The sequence below is a fragment of the Amblyomma maculatum genome, chromosome 3 (genome assembly GCF_055883805.1).
Source record: "Amblyomma maculatum isolate TAMU_Amacu chromosome 3, ASM5588380v1, whole genome shotgun sequence".
NCBI lineage: Eukaryota > Metazoa > Arthropoda > Arachnida > Ixodida > Ixodidae > Amblyomma > Amblyomma maculatum.
Genome location: NC_139346.1, coordinates 206,784,976 through 206,808,536, shown reverse-complemented (window position 1 = coordinate 206,808,536; position 23,561 = coordinate 206,784,976). Strand labels below are relative to the sequence as shown.

The following is a 23,561-nucleotide window of genomic DNA, read 5'->3' as shown; positions in this document are numbered from 1 at the left end:
ACTTTATGTGCGTGACAGGAGCTACGCGGACACATAGTTCTGGTTTCGCCATTATCGTCGCTCTTATGAACTAGGAGTCCCTGAAACCATCGCCGATTTAACAGTGCTTTAGGCCACTGCTGCCACCGCACCGTAGGGAGCCAAGGAAATGAAGGCCGGTGGCAGGCCATGCCGGCTTTTTTGCCTCACTTTTGAAACTGACTGCCTCGCTGAAACTGACTGTCGCTTTGCACTGCAAACGTGAGAATGTGCGTCTTTGCTTGCATAAACATGGCACGGGAAGTAAGGTTGTCAGACAGGCGGACGTGCCTACCATTCCAGTCCTTTTGCTAAGCTTTACAGGAATAGATAAACTCAATAATTGCAGTGCAGTTCCCTTTCAGCACAGGCGCCACAAAGTGCGACATATAGAGAGAGCTGCATTTGGTGTTTATCCTCGCTCATGCTGCCTGGTGGACTCTCCTAACGCTACACTTGCAAACCTCACTCATACTACCCCAGATGACGTAGCAGTCAGGATAGTCCTCCATTACCCACATTACGAGCCTTGCTCTTCATCTGCCTTTCAGGCTAGCGCCACTTTCAAGTATGCACTCTGGTGCGTGCTTTGGTACACGCACCATTCATCCTTTCGAGTTCACAGTACAGCTGTTTGTCGGGTTCGTTCCAAGCCAGCAACAACATTTCACTGCACTGAAAGTGCAAAGAAATTTACTTCGTTATACTGAAGCTGGAAATACATGGTGTTCTATAGACATGAAGTTCGAAAAACCAAAGTACTTCATTACATTGAGGACTCTGCTACAATGAAGCTCGCTACGTAGAGGTTTAACTGTACAACCTCACTATGCTGATAATCCATTTGCCAGTGCCGAGTTACTTGAAATTCGGTGACAGGGAGCGCACCGGCGGTGTGAGGCAACATGTACAAAGCCTGTGCCTCTTTGGCTGGCCTAGCTCCGACGGTGGTGCATTTGCGCGCGCCCTCCTCTAGCTCAGTCATCACATCTCTGGCGAAGGTGGTGCTGCTGCCGCTGTCTCACTGTCAGCTTGATCGTGCAAAACCTTTTCACGAAGAAAAAAGAATTAACCAAACAAAAAAAGACGAAGAAAACAGAGATGCAGACAGGAAAGTTTTCCTGTGTGCATCTTTTTGGCTGGTCAATTCTTTCTACATGTAATGCACCAACTAGCCCCACAACGTGTTCTATAGCAAAGCCCATCTTTCTGTTTATGGCTTCAAAGGGTTTTTGTTCTGCATTGCCCTTCTGAATCTATACGCAAAAACTGCAAGAAATGAAAACCTGGATTTAACGAAAATCTTACTTTTTCATTTTTGTTATTGCCATGTTTAACTATACTGATTAGTATAAAGCTGTAAGCAACAAAATTGTACACAATCATCGACACAGCCTAGGGAGAGAGAGTCTGATTCTGGATCTAAGAGTGGCAGGTTCAACACCTATCCCACCCTCCCATCTTATAGGAGATACCACAGTTGGCAACCAACCTGTCCGCGTCATGCGGTCTTCCGATGGCACACAATTCATGTCGCCTGCCAACTACTACTTGTGAGAGGCGTGCTCATGGTTCTTCGCTCACGTCTACAAACCGAAGCTGGATTTTCCGCTGAAATGGGCTCTAAATGCTAAAGCATGACAAATGTGCTCCATTGAGAATAGCATAGGGTGGTCACCTGCAGGTGATAATGACAGTCTTCTCGCCGTCCCAGGAGGGGTTGTCGGCCATGATGCGGGCGTGCGCGGTCACGTCCTGGGGTGACAGCTGGGGCAGCTCATTGGGCTGTGTGTGGAGCCAGCCGAGAGGCTCCAGTTCACGCAAGTGCTCGTGCTGTGGCAGGGCCTGTGGCAGCTGGACACCCTGGTGGCTGCCACACTGAGGGCCAATCACTATGCATCGGATCTCCTTCACCTGCGGGTTGTCCACAGGACTTGCCCCGTACAGGTAGCCGGCAATCTGTGAGCCAATTTCAAAGGCGATATTATGCAAAGTTTTAGTCAACTGCTAGAACAACAAAAAAGGCAGCAATGCAACGAAACAGTTTGCAAGACACTCAAGAATAACGACGAAAACTGAGGACAGCGCTGCCACTTTCTGCAGCACCAAAAAAATGGACTTTGGAGCACTTTGGAGCAGCATAGAAGAACAATTTGAAGCAGCTGTGTACTATTACACAACGCCTATGAAGCAGTCAATTTTTAAAGAACAATTAAATCGTAAACAATTCAAATTATAGTTAACATTTTGCTGTTGGCTTCTCTGACCATTATTTGAATCTGTTCTAACAAAAACACAACACTACCCACATTATTATTTATAATCTAATAAACAATGCAAGCTCCTGTAGATATCATAATGCACTCTCTTAACAACAATTAGGTTTCTAAACTAGCTTTTTGATTTTACTTTGACACATAACACATTGCTTTTCGTGACTGCTTTCCGAGAGGGGCTGTCCAGCCCTTACAGGTTTTTCAGCTGTTCGTTCGCATCTGCAAACTTTTTTTTTTTTTCGTTGCGGCAAGGTATGTATATTGGCTTTAGCATACAGCATGTGATTGGATTCAACGTTCATTTTTTCCCCCAACTTTTTGTCGCTGCCAACCGAGAAAGTCTCGTGTGAGTTCTTTACTGCATTGAGCAAGTCGTCCATCAAAGGTACTGAACCTGGACTGCTGTTGAAGCGCTTCATGTATGTTCTCACTTGGCGAATACCGTTGATGGACCAGATTTCAAGACGTGCTCAGATGTTCACAATGCATTGTTTTCACAGAAACCATGTTTTTCAGCCAGCATTCGCAGGTGGGACGGACAGTAATGCATGGGCAAGCAGAGAACAGTGTTCTTTACTAGAAAGTCAACTTGATGAGTTAAGGAAGCTTGGATGATACAGCAACTTGTTGCCGAGAGAAGCTGCTTCAGTACTATGTGCTTTGCCGTAGCAATATAAAATGCCTGCATACAAACCCTGAATGCAGTTCTTTTCTTGACGGCTCTAACTCTGCACAACTTGTGTGGACGCACCATAACCAAGCTGACATAGCCACCGTGTACACCAGAAATAACACTGCCTTTGCCAAAACAAAGTGACAAAACTGACGAAATGAAGCTGTCGTTCCTTGAAAGTGAGAAGGCTAGCCCTCCGCTTTTTTTAAAGGCTAAAAATATAGTTCTGTCGGAGGCTACATTCAGTAGTGATGGGAGACGCATATCTGATGATCCAACTCTGCTCTGATTTACATCAGACCGGAACCAATCCATAGGCTCTGCTTCGGCCACTGTGACCCCTTTAGAAGCTTGGCATCATCATCACCTCTACCCCAACCTTCCTTTTGAATCAGTTTGCAGCAATTTTGCTCAATTTTTGGCTATGTGTATCAGAATGAAGCAGCAAATCTTGCCTGGAGCAAAATGGAGAAGAGTGACAGCCCTGTAAGAGACAAGACGAAGACTCGCCGAAGCTTCTGTTCATTGCAAAAGAGATGCAGACCAATGACTCATTTTCACTGGAGGTGGGGTGCCACTTGCACTCCACTGAGTTACCTCGAGACATCAGACTACAAGGTGTATAACACTTGCATCCTTCATGTGCTGCAAGTGCATTCAGCTTCCACATTTTGGTTTCAACATATTCTAAGCCCTACAGTGAGCCATCACATTTCTAATAGGTCTTGCACAACGAATTTTTGTAATTTACACTCGCTGAAATGATAGCTCGCCAAAGGAACAATGAACTACAATCCACTGGACCATTTGTGTTACTACTGAGATCACTCCAAAAGGATACTAATCTACTAATCTCGTATATACCAAATCATTGCTTATACTGAGCAGTTGATGGGTGCCCTTGAAAATGCCATGTAAAAGTATAGCTCTACTGAACACGCAGTAACAAAACACCTAATAAATCAAATGGCATGCCACACACCCTTCAAATGTCATCTCTCTTAGTGGCACTCCCAGCACCACATTTCACACCTGAGGCAGTGTCAGGCGCAGTCATGGGTGAGTACTAGCCACATTGGGAACATGAAGATGTCATAAAACTGCACGATATCAACAGCGCTGCACATGACTGGTGGCCACGTGGTCAAGCCAACGTTAGATACAACATCGGACACGTGGCGAAGTTAACCTGGATGAGTGAAGGCATTGCAAAAAACAGCTGCACCTTAATATTAATGGAAGATTATTATGCTTATAGCATGCTGGTAACAATTAGGCCTGTCATGCCAGTTTATGGATAGTTACAAAGCACTTCCTGTGGCAACTTCAATACGAATCATGCTATGCTGAGGACCATCTGCGAGTACAGCAGCAGGCAGCACATCGTTGCACAGCGCACTTCCCTCTCTTTCATCTTTGCGTCAGGTGGCCTTGTTCACTGCCATATTTTATACATTAAATTAATATATTAAACCATTTTGTGATCCCTTTCAAGTCTGACATATCAAGGATTGACTGCATTTGGAATAGAATCATGAAATGAGCCTTTACACTGATTCCTATATTCATAACAGCTCAGTTAACGGTGTGTACAGCAAAGCCTCATCAACCTGTTTTAAAAACGGAGCAAACAAAATGTTAAATGAGGTGCAAAATCATCTATATCAGTACTTCCGCTTCTTCAAAATGAATAAGCATTTCTGGACATTCGGTATGACCAGTTCCTCTCTTTTGTGCTCGCAGACGCTTCTTTAGTGCAAAATACATTTCTCAACACTGTTGATGGCAATGGCCAGCTGGTACACTTCGATTCTGGTTGCCTCGTCCCCTTACGCATAGTAAGCGTAAAGTTGTAGTTCTCACATCCTGCACACCCACGGTTTCTAAGCACTGCAAAGCCGCCGCTGCGTTTCTTTTCATGCAAAATCTTTGCGGGAGTGGCCCCCTCATTAATTAGCCAGTTTTCTTTTTTTTTTTTTTCTTTGATGCTTTGCCCCTTTGCACCTAAGCTGTGCAGAGAAGCCACGATAGTGGGTGAGCACCACTGCTTACTAGCTCGTCATATCGAAAGCCATTAGGTTCGGCCCGCTCATACGTTTCCACATACACGCAGCTGATTGCTAAACGAATCGTAAGGAGAAATTTTGCTGAAATTCTTAATGTAGCAGCAAAAAATTGTGTCATTCAGGAATACATAACGTTGAAGAAAAACACTAAGGGACACTTTTACTGCCAGCAAGTTTGGGCATTTGACTGTTAACATATCAATGCGGCTATGCTGTGCACACTAAATTTTGCCAACTGTCATCCACAAAGAGTGGAAACAGTTTTAAAAAGCTGTGCCAGCTGGAGCTGAATGCCTTGAAACAGAAGAAGAAAAAAAATGAGGGAAAAGGGTGGAGGAACTAACCTGTGTCCTTAAGTCGGAGATGATGATGAACTTCTTGAGGATGTTTTTGGGCAGAATATAGGTGTAGCCAGCCTCTTTGATATCATCAGAGGAGACGTATATGTGGTTGGTACGCAGATGCAAGTTTGTTGCTGAGATGGCTCGTACACGCCACTCAGTCTTGGATGCAAATGACTGTGTTTCGTAGTTGCTGTTGAAGAAAAGAAACGAAAACAGGGTGATCTCCAAAACCAACAACTTGCTCTTATATTTTCCAGAACCCTTTTCCCAACATCACTGAGTGCTTTGTAGAATCAGCAGTTATGATTAGTTGCATATTTGATAGGATATATTCATCCACCAGACTTCAGAAGACATGTGTGAGCGTGGCAATGTCATGCTCATTTGAAACTGTGCACGCTGGTGTAACCTAAACTAATGAGTGCACAGTCACAGCTTCTTTCTTGGCCATTCCCAATAAGTTGAACAGTAGAATCTCAGTGATAGAACCTCACGGGGCTGCGCGAAGGTTTGTATCATCTGAAAATATAATAAGTATGCAAAGATGCATGAGATAGGAATACGTGCCAATCTGTTTACAGCTCGAGATTTATTTACGAGCACAACAACACAGTTCACCACCGACAACCACAATGTTGGCACTAATAGGCCATTTGCCACCACAAACTTCTCGTGGTGCGCATAGCCCAACAGATCATGACATCTGCAATGTGTGGGCCGTGCACTGCAGCAAACTGCTCCGTGTGTGCAACGTGACTAGTAATCGTAGAGGTGACAATGTGCGGGCCACACGCACCCACCGCAGTGCCACCGCCAACTCCTCACAGAGTGCAGTGCGACTGATGATTGTACACTGTGATTAGCGATCGCAGAGTCGACAATGTGTGGCCAAAGCGTTGTGCACAAGGCTGCAGCAGAGCTTTGAAACATCCGAAATTTTGCACACTATACACAACGCGCTCCAGACGGGGAATTTCGTGAATTATATCGACCGGGTTAGTATCACAGAGATTTTGCTGTAGTTGCACTGCATACCATCGCTGCACAAGCATGCGGGAGGGTGCATGAGAATGACAACAACATGACACAGCCCACCTAGTTGTGGATGTGATGATCTCGTCGCCATGCTTGTTGACTGTACGGGTAGTGGTGGCTGTCAGTTGGGACTGCTCTTTGGTCTGCTTTTCAATCTCAGCAATCTGCTGCCGCTGGGCTGACGGGGCCGAGATCTCCATACCCAGGATGATATCACGTATCTCCGATTGCGTCAGTGATGCGACGTTCACACTGTGAAGGACGACGCCAAAAAATACAGCATCCAGTTAAATAAAGTCTTGACAGAGTCCCTAACAAGTCAGGCAACCATGGTAAATGCATTCCAAAAAATATTGGTTAACAGCAGGTTGGCTAGCGACTAGGAGCATTAACCTTCAATCAAATAGTTGTTCAATTATTACCTTCAATCAAGTATTTGTTCAATTATAACCTTCAATAAAGCAGTTGTTCAATTTTTCTTACACAAAGGGTCAAGTTACAATATAAAGGTCCCCTTTGAATATGTACCTCAAGCTTGTTAGCCAGTTTTTGAGCTTTATAATCAGTTTTTCTCATAAATGGCAGTGCACTTGAGTGAGACAAGGAAAGCCGAAGACGGGCACCCACTTGTTCTTCTTGCCATAGTCAGCCAAGATGAGGTCCTTGAGCTGCACTTCTACCTTGATCCATTCATCGTCAGTGAGTGTGGGCCAAATGTGATGCGGTTCGGTGATGGTGGTCTTGTCTGGTTTGAGGATTACCTTGGTGCGCTCATTGTTGACATGAAGAGCACGCAGAATGAGGATGAGGCGTGAGAACGCAGTGTATGACGAGATTGTCTTGAGCCAGTCATCGTAGAGGTTGAAGAGCACCATTTGTGGCTCAGTGGCTTTGAGAATGAGGTCACCAAACTTCTCCACCTTGAGGCAGGCCTGGAATGGCAGTTGCAGCTCGCTGCCCTTGATCACAATGTTGGGGAAGTCAAGCAGGTGCACTTCCAGTGGGTCCAGCATGCCCTTGCGTGTCACGATGATTTGTTTGGGCTGCTCCTCCACAGGTAGTGACCGGATCAACGCAGCCACTTCTTCTGCCGTCTTCCACTTAGCCAGCTGCAGTACAAGGAGCAACAAACAATGGGGCAAAAATTAAGAATAAAATAAACAAACACTACTACTACGACATAGAACTGAAACCTTTTAGACAATAGTACTTAACTAGAACAGTTTGCAATACACACAGAGACAAAAGAACAGGCAGCCCTTGCATGAAATCCTGAAGGTATAACGAACACGCATATAACGAATTATTGAATATATCGAACTCTTCCGAAATATTTTTGCCAAACGCATGTATTTTTATCTTCCTATAGCAAACACGGTTCGGCGTAAAACGGATATAACGAACTTCTCGACGCCAAGCACTACCCCACTTTAATAGCAGGAGGCAGGCTTCGTTTCACTAAAGTATTTTGTGCGGCGCACCAAACGTTCAGGACTACATCGCAGGCGCTGACAGCGCCACAGATGCCACGTCGGCATTGAGAGTTGACAGCCAAAGAAAGAACGCTAAGTGGCGTGGCCGTCTTAGCGATTTGTGGAGGCTGTGTTGGCGGTCGTGTCGAGTGTGGTGCGCAGGTGTACATAGTGCTGTGATGGCAGTGAACGTGAAAAAAAAAAAGAGCGGCACTGACGTTGAGACCAAGCTCGAGATAAATGAACGTGCGGAGAACGGCGAAAAGAAGTGCGTTCTTGCGGACTTATTTGGCATCCCAAGGAACATTTTGAGTACCATTCTGAAGAACAAAGCTGTCATCAAGGCACAAACACAAGAGACCACGCGGACAAGTACACAGTGTCTTCGGCCCCCTGCATTCAGTGACGTGGAGAACGCGCTCTACGAATGGTTTTTGGATATCACAGCTTGAAACATATTGCTGTCGGGACTGATGCTTCAACAAAAAGCGAAAGAATTTGCCTGTATCCTTGATGTCGAAAACTTCGTGGCCAGCTCCAGATGGCTGCAAAGGTTCAAGGCACTCTACGACATCGTAGGCAAAACGATTTCTGGCAAAAGCGAGATGACTAAGTGCGAGAGCATCAGAAAGGAGTTGGAAGAGGAGGGGCCGCAAATCCTTGCAAAATATCAGCCCAAGGACATCTTTAATGTGGACAAAACGGGCCTATTTTGACAGATGCAACCCAGGCATACCCTTGACGCACGTGGAGAGCCGTAACATGGCGGGAAGCAAGGAAAGGCCCGGATCACTGTCTTGCTTGCCGCCAACATGGACGGCACTGTGAAGCTGCGACCCTTCGTCATCGGGAGATTTAAAACCCCCGAGATGCATGAAAGGGGGCCACATACGTTTCGTAGAGTATGCTTCCAACAAGAAATGTTGGATGACACGTGAACTTTTTTTTTTTCGCGAAGTGGCTGCATGCTTGGAACTGCGAGCTTGTGCGCGAGGGTCGCAAAGTGTGCGTCCTTGTTGATAACTGCACTGCACACAACACAGATGTCGCACTCAGTAACAGTGAAGTTCCCTTTCTTCTGCCTAACTCTACAGCCAAGCTATAGCCTTTAGATCAGGGCATCATCAGGGCCTTCAAGGCAGTTTACAAGAGGAGACTGATACTCTTCTCATGAAGCTTCGTATGAATCAGGACTTGAAGATAGACTTGCTGAGAGCAATCCAGATGCTTAAAGCGGCATGGGACAGCGTGAAAGGCGAAAAGATTGCCAACTGCTTTCAGCACGCAGGTTTTGTTTTAGCAGAGGCCCATGCATCAGTGACAATGGTGACGATCCCGACAAAGCAGAAGCAGAGCTCCGCGAGCTCGATGAAGCTTGGAACAATTTTTCGCGTCTTCTTGGTGACATGCCCGCAACAATAACTGTAGAAGACTTTGTAGGTGGCGACGACATTGCAGTGCCCATGGCTGTACTGACGGACGCCGAAATCGCTACGGAAATCTTTGAAAATTTCGCAGACGAAGCTCAGGCTGACCCTGCAGACGATGAGAACATTCCGACTTCACAAGAAGCGCTTGCTGCATTGGATTTACTGCACCGACACTGCAGCGCTATAGAGGGTAGTGGGTTTGCCCTTGTTGAGTGTTTGCAAATTGTGGAACAGGGCGTGATAAAGAACGCAATCAATAAAAAAAAAGCAGGCTGCGATAACGCCGTTCTTTGCGAGTAAATAAATGGAAGTGACCTAAGTAAGCACCCTCCGAGTTGCTGTGCCTTCTCTGACTGAATTTTGCTGCTCTTGCATGCATTTCTACGAAATTTTATATTACAAATTATGGATACAGCGAACTATTTTCCGATTTTTAAACTGTTCGTTATAACGAGGTTTCACTGCACTTCTAGTTTGACACAAATAACCAAACTAATATGCCATACATTCCAGATTTCTTGTTATTAAATATTAAATGCACACGAAACAGTGCATGGCCGTTTCCACCCACAGGCAGCACACATCTGAGTGGTGCCCCTATCATGCATAATGTAATCACCACGGCAGCTAGACTGGATTACAAGCATGCGTGCTGCTTAGAAGATATCTCATGTCTTAAACATGCAAGTGAGAGCTTACCATGCTCAAATGAGAAATGAAATGAAAGCAGACTGTGGTTGATGACCAACAGTTTGGTTTTATGGAGTTTAGCGTTAACATGCACTGACACATCGCAGATTAAAAAAACCTCACGTGTCAAAATTTTTTGGAGCCCTTCACTATGGCATCCCACATAGCCTGAGTCGCTTTCAGGTATTAAACCCCATAAGGCTAGGGTTGTGCAAACATCGAAAAGTTTTGAATATCGAAGTGAGTAATGCGGTATTTGACTGGCTTTCCTCCCAATTCCTAGCTCACATAAACACAGACACAAAGAACACTCAGTCACTTGCCTGTCCCAGACGTTTCTGGCCAGCCCAGACAGAAGTGTGGATGATCTTGAGGAACAGCTGCCCAGTGCGCGGGTTGAAGATGAAGATAGCCCCGTTGATGGGCTTTGTGGTCAGGTTGCCTTCAAATGTCTGTTGGCAAGCAAGTGAACATGAGAGAAACAAAGAAAAAGTTGTGGCTGCTGCTTCAACTTATCTTCATTTCACTGGGCACGGTTACAAAAGGTCTTTTAGGGTACTAAAGCTGCCCAGACAAAACCTCTTTATTAAACTTAGACAATAGGCAGCAGTCTATGAGCTACACAGAAGTCCTTACATAGGTGAACATCAGCAAGTGATGGCAGCAATTGGCAAACAGCCCTGTAGTTTTCAGAGAAATCACACTCCATAAAAGCCCAAGACTGCTCTCTCTTGAATCATGCAATTGCAAAAAAGATGATGAAACACACCTTGTGAATTGTGACTCGGTAGACATTGGTGTCATCCACAAACCAGATGATTTGGTTAGAGAAGAGCTCGCCATAGTTCTGGGAGCTGAGGTAGGGCTCAGTTGGCTCTGAAGAGTACAGCTGGAGGCCCTTGCGAATGCGTTCCCGCAATACATACAGCGCAGGGTTGGCTTTCATAATCTTGGCCATGGCTTGCTGGATCAAAGGCTTGCAGCCAGGGTACCAGTTGCCATAGGCACTGCATACAAATGGAAGCCACATGCCACTACAGGTAAGTCACATGACTTGCACAATGCGCACACCTCCCTGGACCATGAGCAAAAATAATTCAGCAGAAGCTTGTTCACTTGAACTTAAAAAAAAAAAAAAAAAAACCTTAATTATACAAAAGCCCCCAGAAAAATCTGTAAAAAGGTTGGCATCAAAGCAACGATGAAGCCTGCTTACTAACAGTTGTAATAGGAGAGTCCCCTGCCTGAAATTCAAACAGCACGTAAGGAGCGCATACCTTCAGCACAGTGAAAGAATGAAAGAACCACAAAAATTAGGGGCAAAGAGTTGATGTATCACTGACAGGGCAAGCCTATGTGTAACAATCCTGCCTAATTAGTGGTGCCCTCCAACGCGCTCCCACCTCTGGTGTGCGCATAATCGCAAGCATGATGATGATAGAAAGGCCCTTGTTGCTAGGCCAAAATATACCCTAGCAACAGTTTTAGATCCTGATGTCATCCCACGGCGACCATCAGCCATACATCTGCCAGCCTTCAGAACCCATCCACATGCCACCTTTTGCAGCTGTATGGCACGATGCTGGTAATTTTTCTTTTGCCATTCTTCTGATGTCCAACCCCACTCCCGTAGCTGACACATAGGTTGTTCCTTAAGATGAAACCATGCACTCATCACAGGCTTTATGCTGTCAATGTTATTAAGTCATCTTGCAAGGTTTCAAGCCATTTTCGCATATGCAGCAGTTTTTTTGGTGCGTAGCACTGCTAGTCGCAATCACGGATTTCAGATATGTCGGCCTGAACCTGCTTTCTCTTCACGAACTTCAAGCGCGAAAGAGAAGGTGGTGACGCGTGCGTCCCGTGGCTTAACCAATGAGGAAATGGAGTGGGCGCACAGCTGCAGCCAACGAGACAGTGGGACGTATCAATATTACAACTGCGGTTGTCACAGCTGCCACCAAGCAGCATTGTACAAGTGCGTTACACCGAACTGAGCCGTCGCGTGTCGCTCCTATGCCCACAACTTTGGCCTCTCTGCAGACAAGTACGCACGGTGCTCCCTCGACGTGGCTCCCCGCCACTCGCCGCATCGTTAAGCAGCCTGTGCTCACCTCCGTACCTTAGTGGGCACTTGCCTTCAAGCGCACTTCTTTGCCTTTCTATTACCTCTCTTTGTACAAGGGACATTTTTTCACTGCTATAGATGTGGGATCACATTTGATTAACTACGGGGCGGATGCAGGATGGAGTGTTTCGGAGCAGCTCAAGGAGCAGTTACCATATAAATGCGTGTAAAGGCCACACCTGTATATGGACCGCAACCCTATTTCCCGAAGCAAATATTAAAAAGAAAAATCTGTGTAAGTGCAGCACCCAAACTTTCCATGACCCACGAGAGAATAGAGTTCAAAATTGATACAAACAGGAGCTTCCAGATTCCACCCATGGATGGCACCCGAAGCCTCGGATTATCATCACCATCATATTCCCTCTGTCACGAGCTTCCGCAATCCATGTCGGCATTGGTATCGCCAGCCCCGGCTGCCCAGGCTTTGTTTTGCTAACTGTCAATGGCACGTGACTAGTGGTAGCGCGGTTGGCGTGGTCACACACCATAGTGGCGGCTCTTGTGTGCTCTCTGCTTTATTTTTCGTGAATTGCTGTCAGAAATGAAGTAGCCAAAGCAAGCGCCACTTACCTGTGCAGGTTGTAGGCAAGGTCGATGGCGATGAGCACACCCGTAGGTGACGGGTAAATGCTCATGTTGTCAGTCGTGTAGTCCAGGAACTTGGCGCGGGCATAACGCTCCACATCATGCGAGTCATAGTCACCCCAGCGCAGCTGCACATCAATCCAGTACTTCTGTGTTGTCGTGCCATCCATAGTGTCCCTGTGGCGCCACAAAATCCCGATACATGATCATTCAATATGACCGGATGATGCATTAAAATCTCAATACAGCCTCAACACCAAGGTGACAAACGAGTTGTTTATCAAGATCAGTTTGAATAAGTCATGGAATGACATACTATACTTCAGCCTATTCTGAGGAACAGTGTCAATTTGACAACCTGTTCACAAATAATGCACATGCCCAAGTGCCTAGAAAAGCGAATTTAAATGGAGGCAGCTTTCATTCACTGTGGCTGTGGGAAGATTTGAACTATGAACACACACAAAATTAAGAGCTGCTACAGGTTCACTTCCCAGAATTGAATTCAAGTGCCTTTGCATGATAGGCATTGATCAGCCAACACCATCATAAGCCTGATAAATGACCTGATGGGGCAACACAACTGTCTGCAAAAAGGAAAGCCACATTCCTATACAATGTAAGTCAACATTTCAACAGGGCCACTCAACTGAAGCCGTGTCTGACATGTTTTTAGAGTAACAAGAAGGAACATCTTAAAACAATTTTCCTTATTTCTAGGTGAATAATTATGAAATTATGCTAGTTTATTGATATATTCTTATGTCAAATATGACATTCAATTTTGTCTAAATTATTTATCAATTTATTCAATATTAATATATTTATTTATTACAGTCGAACCCGGATATATCGAATTTTGTTTATATCGAACTCACGGAATATCCCCTTGAAAATCCCATGTAAAAGTATAGGAAAGCCGCGTCATATATTGAACTCAATTTCACCAGTCGTTCAATATATCGAACTCGGCACCGCGCACTGGAAAGTGTGCCTTCCCCAAAGACGATTGCATCACCCTCGGCCGTTTGCCGCGTGACGTTTTCAAGCCACGCGCGGAAAGAATGAGAGGGGACAGTTCGGTGACTGCTGGCCTGGGCAGCGCCGCGCCCATTCCCCAAAGTCGCGCACATCTGCAGTTATCGTTTCCCGCGCGCCAGCACATGACGTTTGCAAGCCATGTGCGTGGGTGTGCCCATTCTTCTGCCGAGCTATCTCTCTCCTTCAGCACGCGCTACGCATGTGCCAAGCCAGCTCAGCCCGTTTTCAGACAGGCGTAGGACACTTTCTCCAGCGTGTGTTGCGAACCCTCTGTGCGCGGCGGCCGACGTGGCTATGGTGCCTGCAATGTTAAGAAGCGGCAGATCTCTCTTCTCTCTCATTTTTTTGGGTGGGAATCGTTTATCCTTGCATGTATGAATCAACGAAAGCATGCGGTCAGCTGCTGCGATCATGACGCTCGCCCCAAGCGCGGCGTGATAAATCGAACCAGGCTTGTGCAATCAAGCCATCACGGGCACTTTGCCAAGTTCGCTCCCGGTCCCCGCAGGAGCTATCAAAAGATAAACGCGCCCTGACGTTATCACTGCACAGCATCTTGGCACGCTGCCAAGAAATGAGCTGTGGATGAGACGACCAAAACGGAGTGAAGTGCGCCATCGACATGCAAGCAAAAACTCTCGCGATTTCTGCCACGCCGACACAGAAACCTTGTTTTGAGCTCGAGGGACGGTTCCAACAAGTTCAAAATTTTTTGCTCTGTCACTGCTGCTCGTCGCTGAGATCGCTCAATCACTTGCATGTGAGTGAGCTGGCCTTAACGCTTTTTCTTTTTCCAAATTCTCGGGTGCAAATGTGGAGGGTGGGTTCATTATGCGAGTGGGCTGATTACGCGACAAATACGATATCATTTTTCACATCGTAAGTGCCGTCACAAGCCGATTTCTGTATATCGAATTATCGATATACCGAACTTTTTCGCGATCCCCTTCGAGTTCGATATATCCGGGTTCGACTTTACTATTAGTATGTCAGTGCAGAAAAAATAGATCAGTACAAGAAATAATTTTTAAAGCAAGCCTAAATGGTTTAATAGGTAAAGAATGCAATGATCAAAGCAATTTTTTCCACTTTATCTATATACAAAAAATTAAACCGAACTACCGTATAAACACGTGTAAGGGCCGCACCCAAACTTTCCACGACCCACGCGGGAATAGACTTCAAAATGTATGCGCACAAGAGTTTCCAGATGCCACCCACGGATGGCGCCCAAAGTCACAGGTCGTGCAAGGGCCGCACCCAAACTTTCCACAACCCACGCGGGAAGACTTCAAAATGTACGCACACAAGAGCTTCCAGATGCCGCCCACGGATGGTGCCCAAAGTCATATAGTTTGAGCGTTTTCCTGGTCCAGTAAATTCAAATGAATGAGCTTTTACCGTATTTGGAAACTCAAAACACTCGATAATAAAAAAAATTGGTACCAAGATATTTAGCCGATTACTTTGTGGTTTTCAAACATTCTCCAAACCTTAGCATTTTATGCAGCATGGGCGCATTGTGGCCGAAGAGACAAGGACACCACCTTTAGCACTGCTTGAAAATCGGGGAACTTTCCCACACACAAAAATGATTTGGAAGCCCTAGTTATGCGCGTGGTATTGAACAGAGTTGCTTCATTAGAAACTTATAGATAAGAATTCGTGAAGTACCCTGGCAAGCGTGCATTAACGCAATGTCCAGCAATTCAGGTGTTCTGCATATTCTCCAACGCCACTATAGACAATACCCATGCTCAGCCATAACCAGACCCCTGAACATCAAATGCTGCCAGCACATCACAGACATCACAAGTGGGCACGTAGCAGGCACCGTAAGCAATCAGCAGTACAGCGTGGCCAAAGAGTTTTAGCACAGTCCAATCCATAATCCACTAACATGCTACACTTCTGCTGTGGTTATCTGTGCGTGCGCACCCCCCCCCCCCCACACACACACACGCACGCAGATGTCCCTTAGTGGTTGGTACACCCTATGCAGGCACAGATGGATTCCTCCATAAATGGGATATTGCACTTTGCTACAGCCACAGTAAATTCTATCAGCTGGTGTGCATGGACTTCCCATAATTCTCTATTTAAAGTTCGAGTGATAAGAACATTTCCCAGAACCCCATCAGAATTGTATCAGAGAGATTCTACTGCACTTGGGAATGCCACAGCCACAATAAATGCTCACTTTGAGTCAGCCAGAAGTGATGGACGAGACACGTTCCATTTGTAGGTGGCAAAAAGCAGCACGTCAGCGCAAGAGCTGTTCATCTTGTACGACTTCCGAGGATGGATGGTCTCCTTCTGTACGGTCTCAATTTCCAAGGCGTCCAGCTCTTGGTCGAAGACCTACACGTACGAATAAATACAGAGTGGTTTAGATAAACAAACAGCTGCAGCACCTTTTACTAACCTAAACACACTGAATGTTCATTCGACTGACTCCACATTATTTTTATCAGTCAAGGTTGCAATTTGCACCAAGATTTCAAAAGAAGGCAAAAAAATTGCTGCTTCTCCCGTAACCCCGTTGTCTGGCTACATAAACGTGTTCAATGTCGGAGCAAATACTTTTGAGCGTTCACCCAAAGTATAGCTCCTTGAAACAGAGTTGGCGATTTATTATTTTTAGGAACAGTGTTTTTTAAAATTTTTGGACTGCTTGGTCAGGGCATAGTGAACTATTCTCTATTCTCCCATAAATCATGAGTATGGTGATGTCATAGTCCACATGACATCACGGACAGGCTTCCAGTAGCTGTGAAAGTCGTCTGCTTGTGTCCTGTACGAGCCCCTCAGGCATGCACAAGCAAGGTCAATGCCTTCACACGCATGTTCACCTTCCATGCTGCCTGGTGAGTCCAGTGAGCCCACAGATGAGTTGCTATTGTCATCACCAACATTCCCCTGGTACAGGGCAAGCTCATAGGGATCTATGCCTATTGCAGCAGACAATGCAGACGTGAAGGTAGCAGGAGGAAATCACTGGCGAATATGTGGCAGGGAGAAAATCCACACTTGGGAAAGCGGGCGCGATAACTGGAATTCTACGAACCAAGTGTCAGCTGATGATGTGTTCATGGGCAGGGTGCAGTCTCCGAGCTGTTTTCTTTCAGAGTGCTACAGTTGAATCCCGCCACAACGAATCATCATCACATCATCACATCACTTTAATACCTTAAAGACCCTCATCAGAGGGTATTACATAAGTTTCGGTTTCGCGTTCAAAATCGAAACCGAAACTAGTTTTATTGGCGAGAAGTCCAAGTCAAATCCAAAGCCACATTAAGCATGAAATCACGTGATTGCAGTTCCGCCATTTTGGCTTTGTGTCGTGGTCGCGTTGTTCACTCGCTGCCTTTCTCTTCGACAACGACGAGTTTTCATCCGCAGGACACGATGGCAACGCAAGTGAAAAAACGCAAAACTCTTTCCCTTGAGCAAAAAGCTCAAATAATCGCCCAAGCAGAAAGCGGAAGGAAGAAAGCGGCAATTGCTGAAGACTTCGGAATTCCTGCAAGTTCGCTGTCAACGATTCTAGGCAATAAGGACAGCGTGAGAATGGCACTTGCTTCAGGCACATCCTCGAAGCACAAAAAGGTGACGCGGCCCCTCCATGAAGAGTTGGACAAAGCAGTGCATGCGTGGTTTGTGGAAGCACGAGCCAGCAACGTCCCCCTGTCCGGAAGCATCGTTTAGCAGAAAGCCTTGAACTATGCATGCCTACTTGGCATTGATGATTTTAAAGCCAGCATTGGCTGGCTAAACCGTTTCAAGGCCCGCCATAACATCGTTGGAAAAGTGTTGTGCGGCGAGTCAATGTCAGCAGACGTGGACGGAGCAGCTGCTTGGAAGGCGAGTAACATGGCCGGAATTTTAAGCAACTTCGCGCCTGCAGACATTTACAACGCCGACGAGACCGGGCTATTCTACGAGATGTTGCCGGCTAGGACGCTCGACTTCAAGGGGCAGCGCTGTAACGGCGGCAAACACAGCAAAAAACGCATCACAGTGCTGCTTTGCACAAACATGGATGGCTCGGACAAGCGTCCGCCGTTAGTCATAGGCAAAAGTGCCAAGCCGCGCTGTTTTAAGGGAACTCGTAGCCTACCTGTGCAGTACAAGGCGAACAACAAGTCATGGATGACCCGCGCTATTTTCACCGAGTGGATGATGGCATTCGACCGCGACATGAAGAGGCAGGGCCGTAAAGTTTGCTTGCTTTTGGACAATTGTTCAGCGCATCACTCCGACGAAGTCAAGCTCACTAACACGGAGCTGAGGTTTTTCCCTCCCAATTGCACGTCTGTCTTACAGCCTCTCGATCAGGGCGTGATTCTTAGCCTGAAGCGCGCTTACCGCGGGAGGTTAATTCAGCGGCTGCTTTTTAACACTGAAACCGGCCGAGACACGAAGGTGGACTTGTACGTGGCACTGCAGATTATGTCTGCTGCCTGGAGCACACTGGGGCGCTCAGTAATTGTGAACTGTTTCAGGCACGCCGGATTTGCCGAAGGTCGACCCGTACACTCTGCTGGCCTAACACCAGGCGTTACAGACGACGACGAAGAGGCGTCACCGGCTCCGGGGATCGCGGCCGCCTGGAAAACGCTGGGAGAAATAGGAACCGTGCCGCCTAATCTCGAGCTCGATGAATACATCGGCGCTGACGCTTGTGTTGTTGTTCACGAAGATGTGAGTGATGAGCAGATCATAAAAGCTGCCCGGAATGATAAGGACTCTTCCGATGAAGAAGACGACGACGTACAGGAAGCACCGGCTGCGGCAACTGCCGTACAGGTGATGGACGCTTTTGATGTCATCAGGAATTTCGTTGCTGTCCGAGACGACGATGTTGCAATGGGTTTGCTGACCGAGTGCGAAAATCGCGTGACGGCGTTGCTCGCCGTGAAGCGTAAGCAAACCAAGCTTACAGATTTTTGGCATTAAACGCCTTTGCTGCTGCTTGGGCAATTCTTTCTGCGTTTCACGTCAAATTTTTGCGATAACAAAGTTCCGCGAGAACGAATTTTTTTTCGTGCACCGTGAATTTCGTTATAGCGGGATTCAACTGTACCTCTACTGCACACATTCAACGAACTTGGGAAGATGCCGCAATTGACCCTTGACACTGCTGTTAGAACAGGTGTTTGCCTCAGCACTGAGACAGCATCACGTGACCTCATGTATGCCCCGTGATCACATCATCACAAAACATTTAAAATAAATACAAAAATTGCCGCGACATTGTGCCAATAGATGGCGGCACATGTTTCCATCACGAAGTGACACCAAGGTGATCTCCACAGAAACCGCAGCCAACCACTTCACCGATCATCATACAGTCTTCAAGCGGATTCAGCAAAATAAATAACAATTACTCAGACGTGTAATGTCTTCATTCCTGAAACATGTATAGTATAAATTTATGCAGCAATACTACCATCGAGGTGTGCCCTCAGCGGTGGTGTTTCATGAGCTAATGCTCAATATCCATGTTCGGCAGCGCTAAATGGTTTAAATTTTTTCTGTAGTCTCGGAGCGTTGAGTTGAGGAGGAGAGAAGGAGCACCATTTTTAATTGATATCTCTCAATGTTAAATTGACAGAGAAGAGGAGAAGCATAATTTTTAATCGCTAATACCTTCTTCTGTTAAAGGAACTAGCTCTGAAATTTTTGCGACAGAGTGACTAATGAAGAATACTTGATATGTTAAATAACCAGCTCTAAAGACTAGGACGAAGAGCAAGAAGCAAACAGGATGGGCGCTGACTCGCAACTGAAGTTTACTGAAAAAACACACAATATAAAAACCCAAACCAAGCCGCACTATACCACACATTAAACAAAAAACCAAGCCATGATGACCCAGCACACATACCACGTTTAAGAAACCCAACCTCATTATCTATTAAAGCGATTGACGGTTCACTAACACATTTTTCACCTAATCACATGATATGCCTAGCCTCAATGATTTCCCGCTTAATCTGTGCCGGATGGGCATCCAAAATATCTGTGTGTTAGAAAAGGACGGCAGCCAGCACACCCCTCACAAGAATACTTATCCCTCATCCACTTTTCCTAACCTCACTTTAGGAATTTCCTGGTCCCTTCTCCACTGGATCAAAGAAATTTTTGATGCTTGTTAATGATGCGTAAGAGATTGCAGTATAAGGATCATAAATAATCTATAACTAAAAATTTTCTAAACTTTTTTTTTTCTCTCAATTGTTCCAGCTTCAACAGTCGAGCATCGGCTATGAAGTCAAAGTTCCATGTAGGCTATGTGCAGGATTAAAAGCTGCAATATAAATGCTCCATTATTCTTATTCACTACAATGCTAAGGCCAGCCTCACTGAAGAGCCGGTATAACAAGTGGCGTTGCAGTTTTTTCATTCCTTACATGACCTATATGAAACTTTAAAGTCATAGCCATTTGCTTGGCTGTTGTAACTGTGTATAGTACAATGATTGCCCTATTCTTTTAGTAGAACAGCCATGAACTCAGGTGCGACAAGCATAGGACACTGCCCTGACAGACAGCAAAAAATAGGCCCAAACAGGAAACAAACCTGGCACAAGTCCATGACAATGCTCTCATGGATTTTCTGCCACAGGTGAGCTCGGAAGATCTGAATGAGCGAAATCTTGAGTGTGGGGATTTTGCCGTGCATGAAGATGCCTGTAAGGTCCAGCTGCACCTGGAAGCCCACGTACACCTGCAAGCCACCATGTGGCAGGAGGGGAAATAATAAAGTGGTATGCAATGCAGGCGGGTGGCAAGTGTTTAAAGTTACAAGACTGCACAGCACTTCACAAAGAAATGCACATTTCTGCCATGAACCCGAGCAAGACAAAACTGTGCCACACCAAGAATAGCAACATTTTATCCTTTAAAGAAAAATTTGGGTTACAGCTAGTTATTTGTACACTGCACACTTGATAAAGCTGCAACTATTGGTTAGTGCAGACAGCAAGACATCATGCCGGTATCATGATGTCATCCTGGTCAACTAATGGAAGCCAACTGCTCCGATCTTATTGATGTGCCATGGATGACACCTTACACCGACATCAGTATGGCCCAAGTACAAACACGGCGCCGATAATGTGTTTGCCGACAGTCTGTCGATGAGTTCAAGGTAGCAGCTAATGTGCCATTAAACATGAACTGCAATGAGGCTTAATGGAAGGTGCAAATTCCATCTAAAATTTGAAGAATAAATGCTAGAGCGCATTAGCTAAAAAAGAAATCACAAAACATTTTGTACATTCAGATGCAAATACTGCCAAAAATATAACGGCAGCCAGCGAGTTCTGCAGCAGCTCGATGCACTCCAACAAATGGTGACAGCTAGAGCTCAGACTCTCAAACATGTATGAGACTCCAGTGGAGTTTTGTGTCCAGAAAAAGTATTTGAATATTCTTCTTTTAACAGCAGAAGCAATAAATAACAACAGTGAACTGCACTCCAAGAGTCCTAAAGCTTTTATGCAGCGTGAGCCGCGTCAAGTGCTACAGAGATGATCACACTTGTCTCAAGCGCTTGTACTCTGTGAAGGAAGTAAAGCAAAACTTAAAAGCTGGTGTTGCCTTTCACAGATATTTGCACTCTAGCCCACCCGCGAAGCCATGCTACCTGCACAAACACAAGCACATTGCCTCTAACAAAGCAGCAACAGCAGCTGCATTATGATTAGACTTAATTTGCTCCGTATCGCACTGCTCAGGCGCTTTTGAAAGGTGTGATCGACTCTGTACAGACAAAAAGCATGATCCAATACACACGTTGGCACGGTTGATCGTCGGTGACCACCAGAGGGTGAAGCGCCGGTTGGGGATCTGGTTCAGACCTGAACGCTGGGCATTGGTCAACTTCTTGTACTTCATTGACTCCTCGAACCCACTGGCCTTCTCCCTGTTGAGTCGGTGGAAAACAGGCGAACAAATACCCACTTAGTAAGCAGCGAAAAATGTTGGCACCCTGACACTAAATCAAGAGGCAGAAACAACAGCACACTAAAAAGCTCCAATTGCCCTAAAGACAAGTGCATTTACATTCTCTACATTTCAATCACAATACCCAGGAAATGCTAAATATGAAAGACAAAAGACAAATGCTGCGAACACTCCCTCTTCGAAAAAAAAGTTTGGAAATTTGAGGCAAGAGTTCATTACGCAGGGTAAAATATTCAAAGACAAACAAAAAGGACGAAAAGCAGACAGGTGGAATAAATACAGTCGATCCTGGATATACAATAAGACCTCAATAATTCAAACCCAGTTAATTTGTAATTTGAAACTGCACAGCTCCTCTGCTTGCAGCACAGAAGCGGCAAGGTGTGGTGCGTGCCCAATTTCATGTCACCTGGAGTTGACTGAAGGATTGGAGCTCACCACTACCCACCACAGTTTCCCTGGCTCCCTACCACAAGGCTGTAGTGGTGGCGGCAGCTGAACACATTCTTGTGTCGGTCAGGGATTGGCACTTCAGAAAGGTGATGTCAGTGAAGCTAGAACCCTAAGCTGGTACGATGGTTCATCACTTGCCTAACAGACCATTTCCCTCATAAATAAAATTACCCCCAAGTGGTCTGCAGCATGCTCAAACATTCAAGTTTCTGACCCGAGAGTTCTTTCACGGCCGCTCGATGAAAGCACACTAGGTGCGGCCTGCTGCGTTGCGCCGCTGCCAATAGGCAAGCGCATCCTTGAGAAGTTTACAGCTGCGTCCGCTGTTTCTGCTGAGGGTGCCACTGTTCAGGGCCACTGTCACATCAGGATCGCGGACTCTGAGCATATGGTTTGATTCCTGCCTGGACGAAGTCGCCTCATGTATGAAAGGTCAACGCAAGCTTTATTGTCTGCACTTGTGCAAGCATGTTTACGTCGAGACAGGGTGCGTTTGCTTCTTGTGTTGTGCGCGCGTGTGGCGGCCAGCTCACACATGCGGCGCAGTGCCACGCAATTTCTGTGTGCCGCTCTGCAACATAAACGCGATAAAGGACCCTACTTTACTGTAGAGTATCACGAGTTCCCGTGCGACCTGCAACGTTGGAAAGCGTGGCTCAAGAATATTTTACGCAAAGTGCAATCGGGAGAAAGAAGCAAGTGAGAGCCTATCAACAGGTTTCTGGTATGTTCCTTAATTCACAGAGACTACACAAAGAATACCAATGGGAGGCTTTTGCTTCCGACTGCAGTCCTGACTGTGTTTCATAGATATCCCCAGTACATGCAAAAGAACCAACGTAAGTAATAAAACACCGTCTAAGAAGCTCTACTGACGGCAGAGTAGTTGGGATAGACAATGAGCGTGGAGGCTCAGGAGAACGCCTTGACGATAGTGAGTCATCTGCACTCTCCTAACCATGCCGCAGGAGCCCTTTCTTCACAGGCTGCCATATAACCGCGCGTGGAATGTTTTCTGGTTGATCAGGCCTTCCAATCTGCACTGGATGTTTTGCACGTCTTGGAAGAGGAGAAGAAAACTGAGAATAAACTGAAAAATAAAAAAAATTGGACGCCAAGGAAGAGAGCGGCAAAAAATGCAATTCGATTGTAATGAAAGAACATCTCCAAGTCTACGAAAATAACAAAGATTTCCAGGCATTTGTGCAGGTAGGAGTGGAAGCAGACTCGAGCATTTTGAAGCAGCTTAGGAGCAATAAAATGAGTTTAGGAGCATTTGAATTATGATTTGGAACAAGTTCCTAAGGTCAAATGCCTTTGTTGATTGCAGTTTTTTCTTCCTGAAATACAAAATCTCCCATCCGTTCCTTT

At 45.9% G+C, this 23,561-nt stretch overlaps 1 protein-coding gene across 1 annotated transcript in view; it reads right to left on the bottom strand.

Moving 5' to 3' along the window:
- Positions 1 to 23,561, bottom strand: part of Prp8 (pre-mRNA processing factor 8) — a 65,188-nt gene that overhangs the window by 3,574 nt on the left and 38,053 nt on the right. Inside the window, exons 25-34 of the mRNA XM_084599408.1 lie at positions 21,567 to 21,696; positions 20,350 to 20,496; positions 15,962 to 16,122; positions 12,706 to 12,897; positions 10,774 to 11,011; positions 10,328 to 10,456; positions 7,040 to 7,521; positions 6,473 to 6,664; positions 5,378 to 5,567; positions 1,697 to 1,977 (exon numbers count right to left, since the gene is read on the bottom strand). Coding sequence (XP_084455534.1) covers positions 1,697 to 1,977; positions 5,378 to 5,567; positions 6,473 to 6,664; positions 7,040 to 7,521; positions 10,328 to 10,456; positions 10,774 to 11,011; positions 12,706 to 12,897; positions 15,962 to 16,122; positions 20,350 to 20,496; positions 21,567 to 21,696 — 2,142 coding nt within the window. The remainder of the gene's footprint in view (positions 1 to 1,696; positions 1,978 to 5,377; positions 5,568 to 6,472; positions 6,665 to 7,039; positions 7,522 to 10,327; positions 10,457 to 10,773; positions 11,012 to 12,705; positions 12,898 to 15,961; positions 16,123 to 20,349; positions 20,497 to 21,566; positions 21,697 to 23,561) is intronic.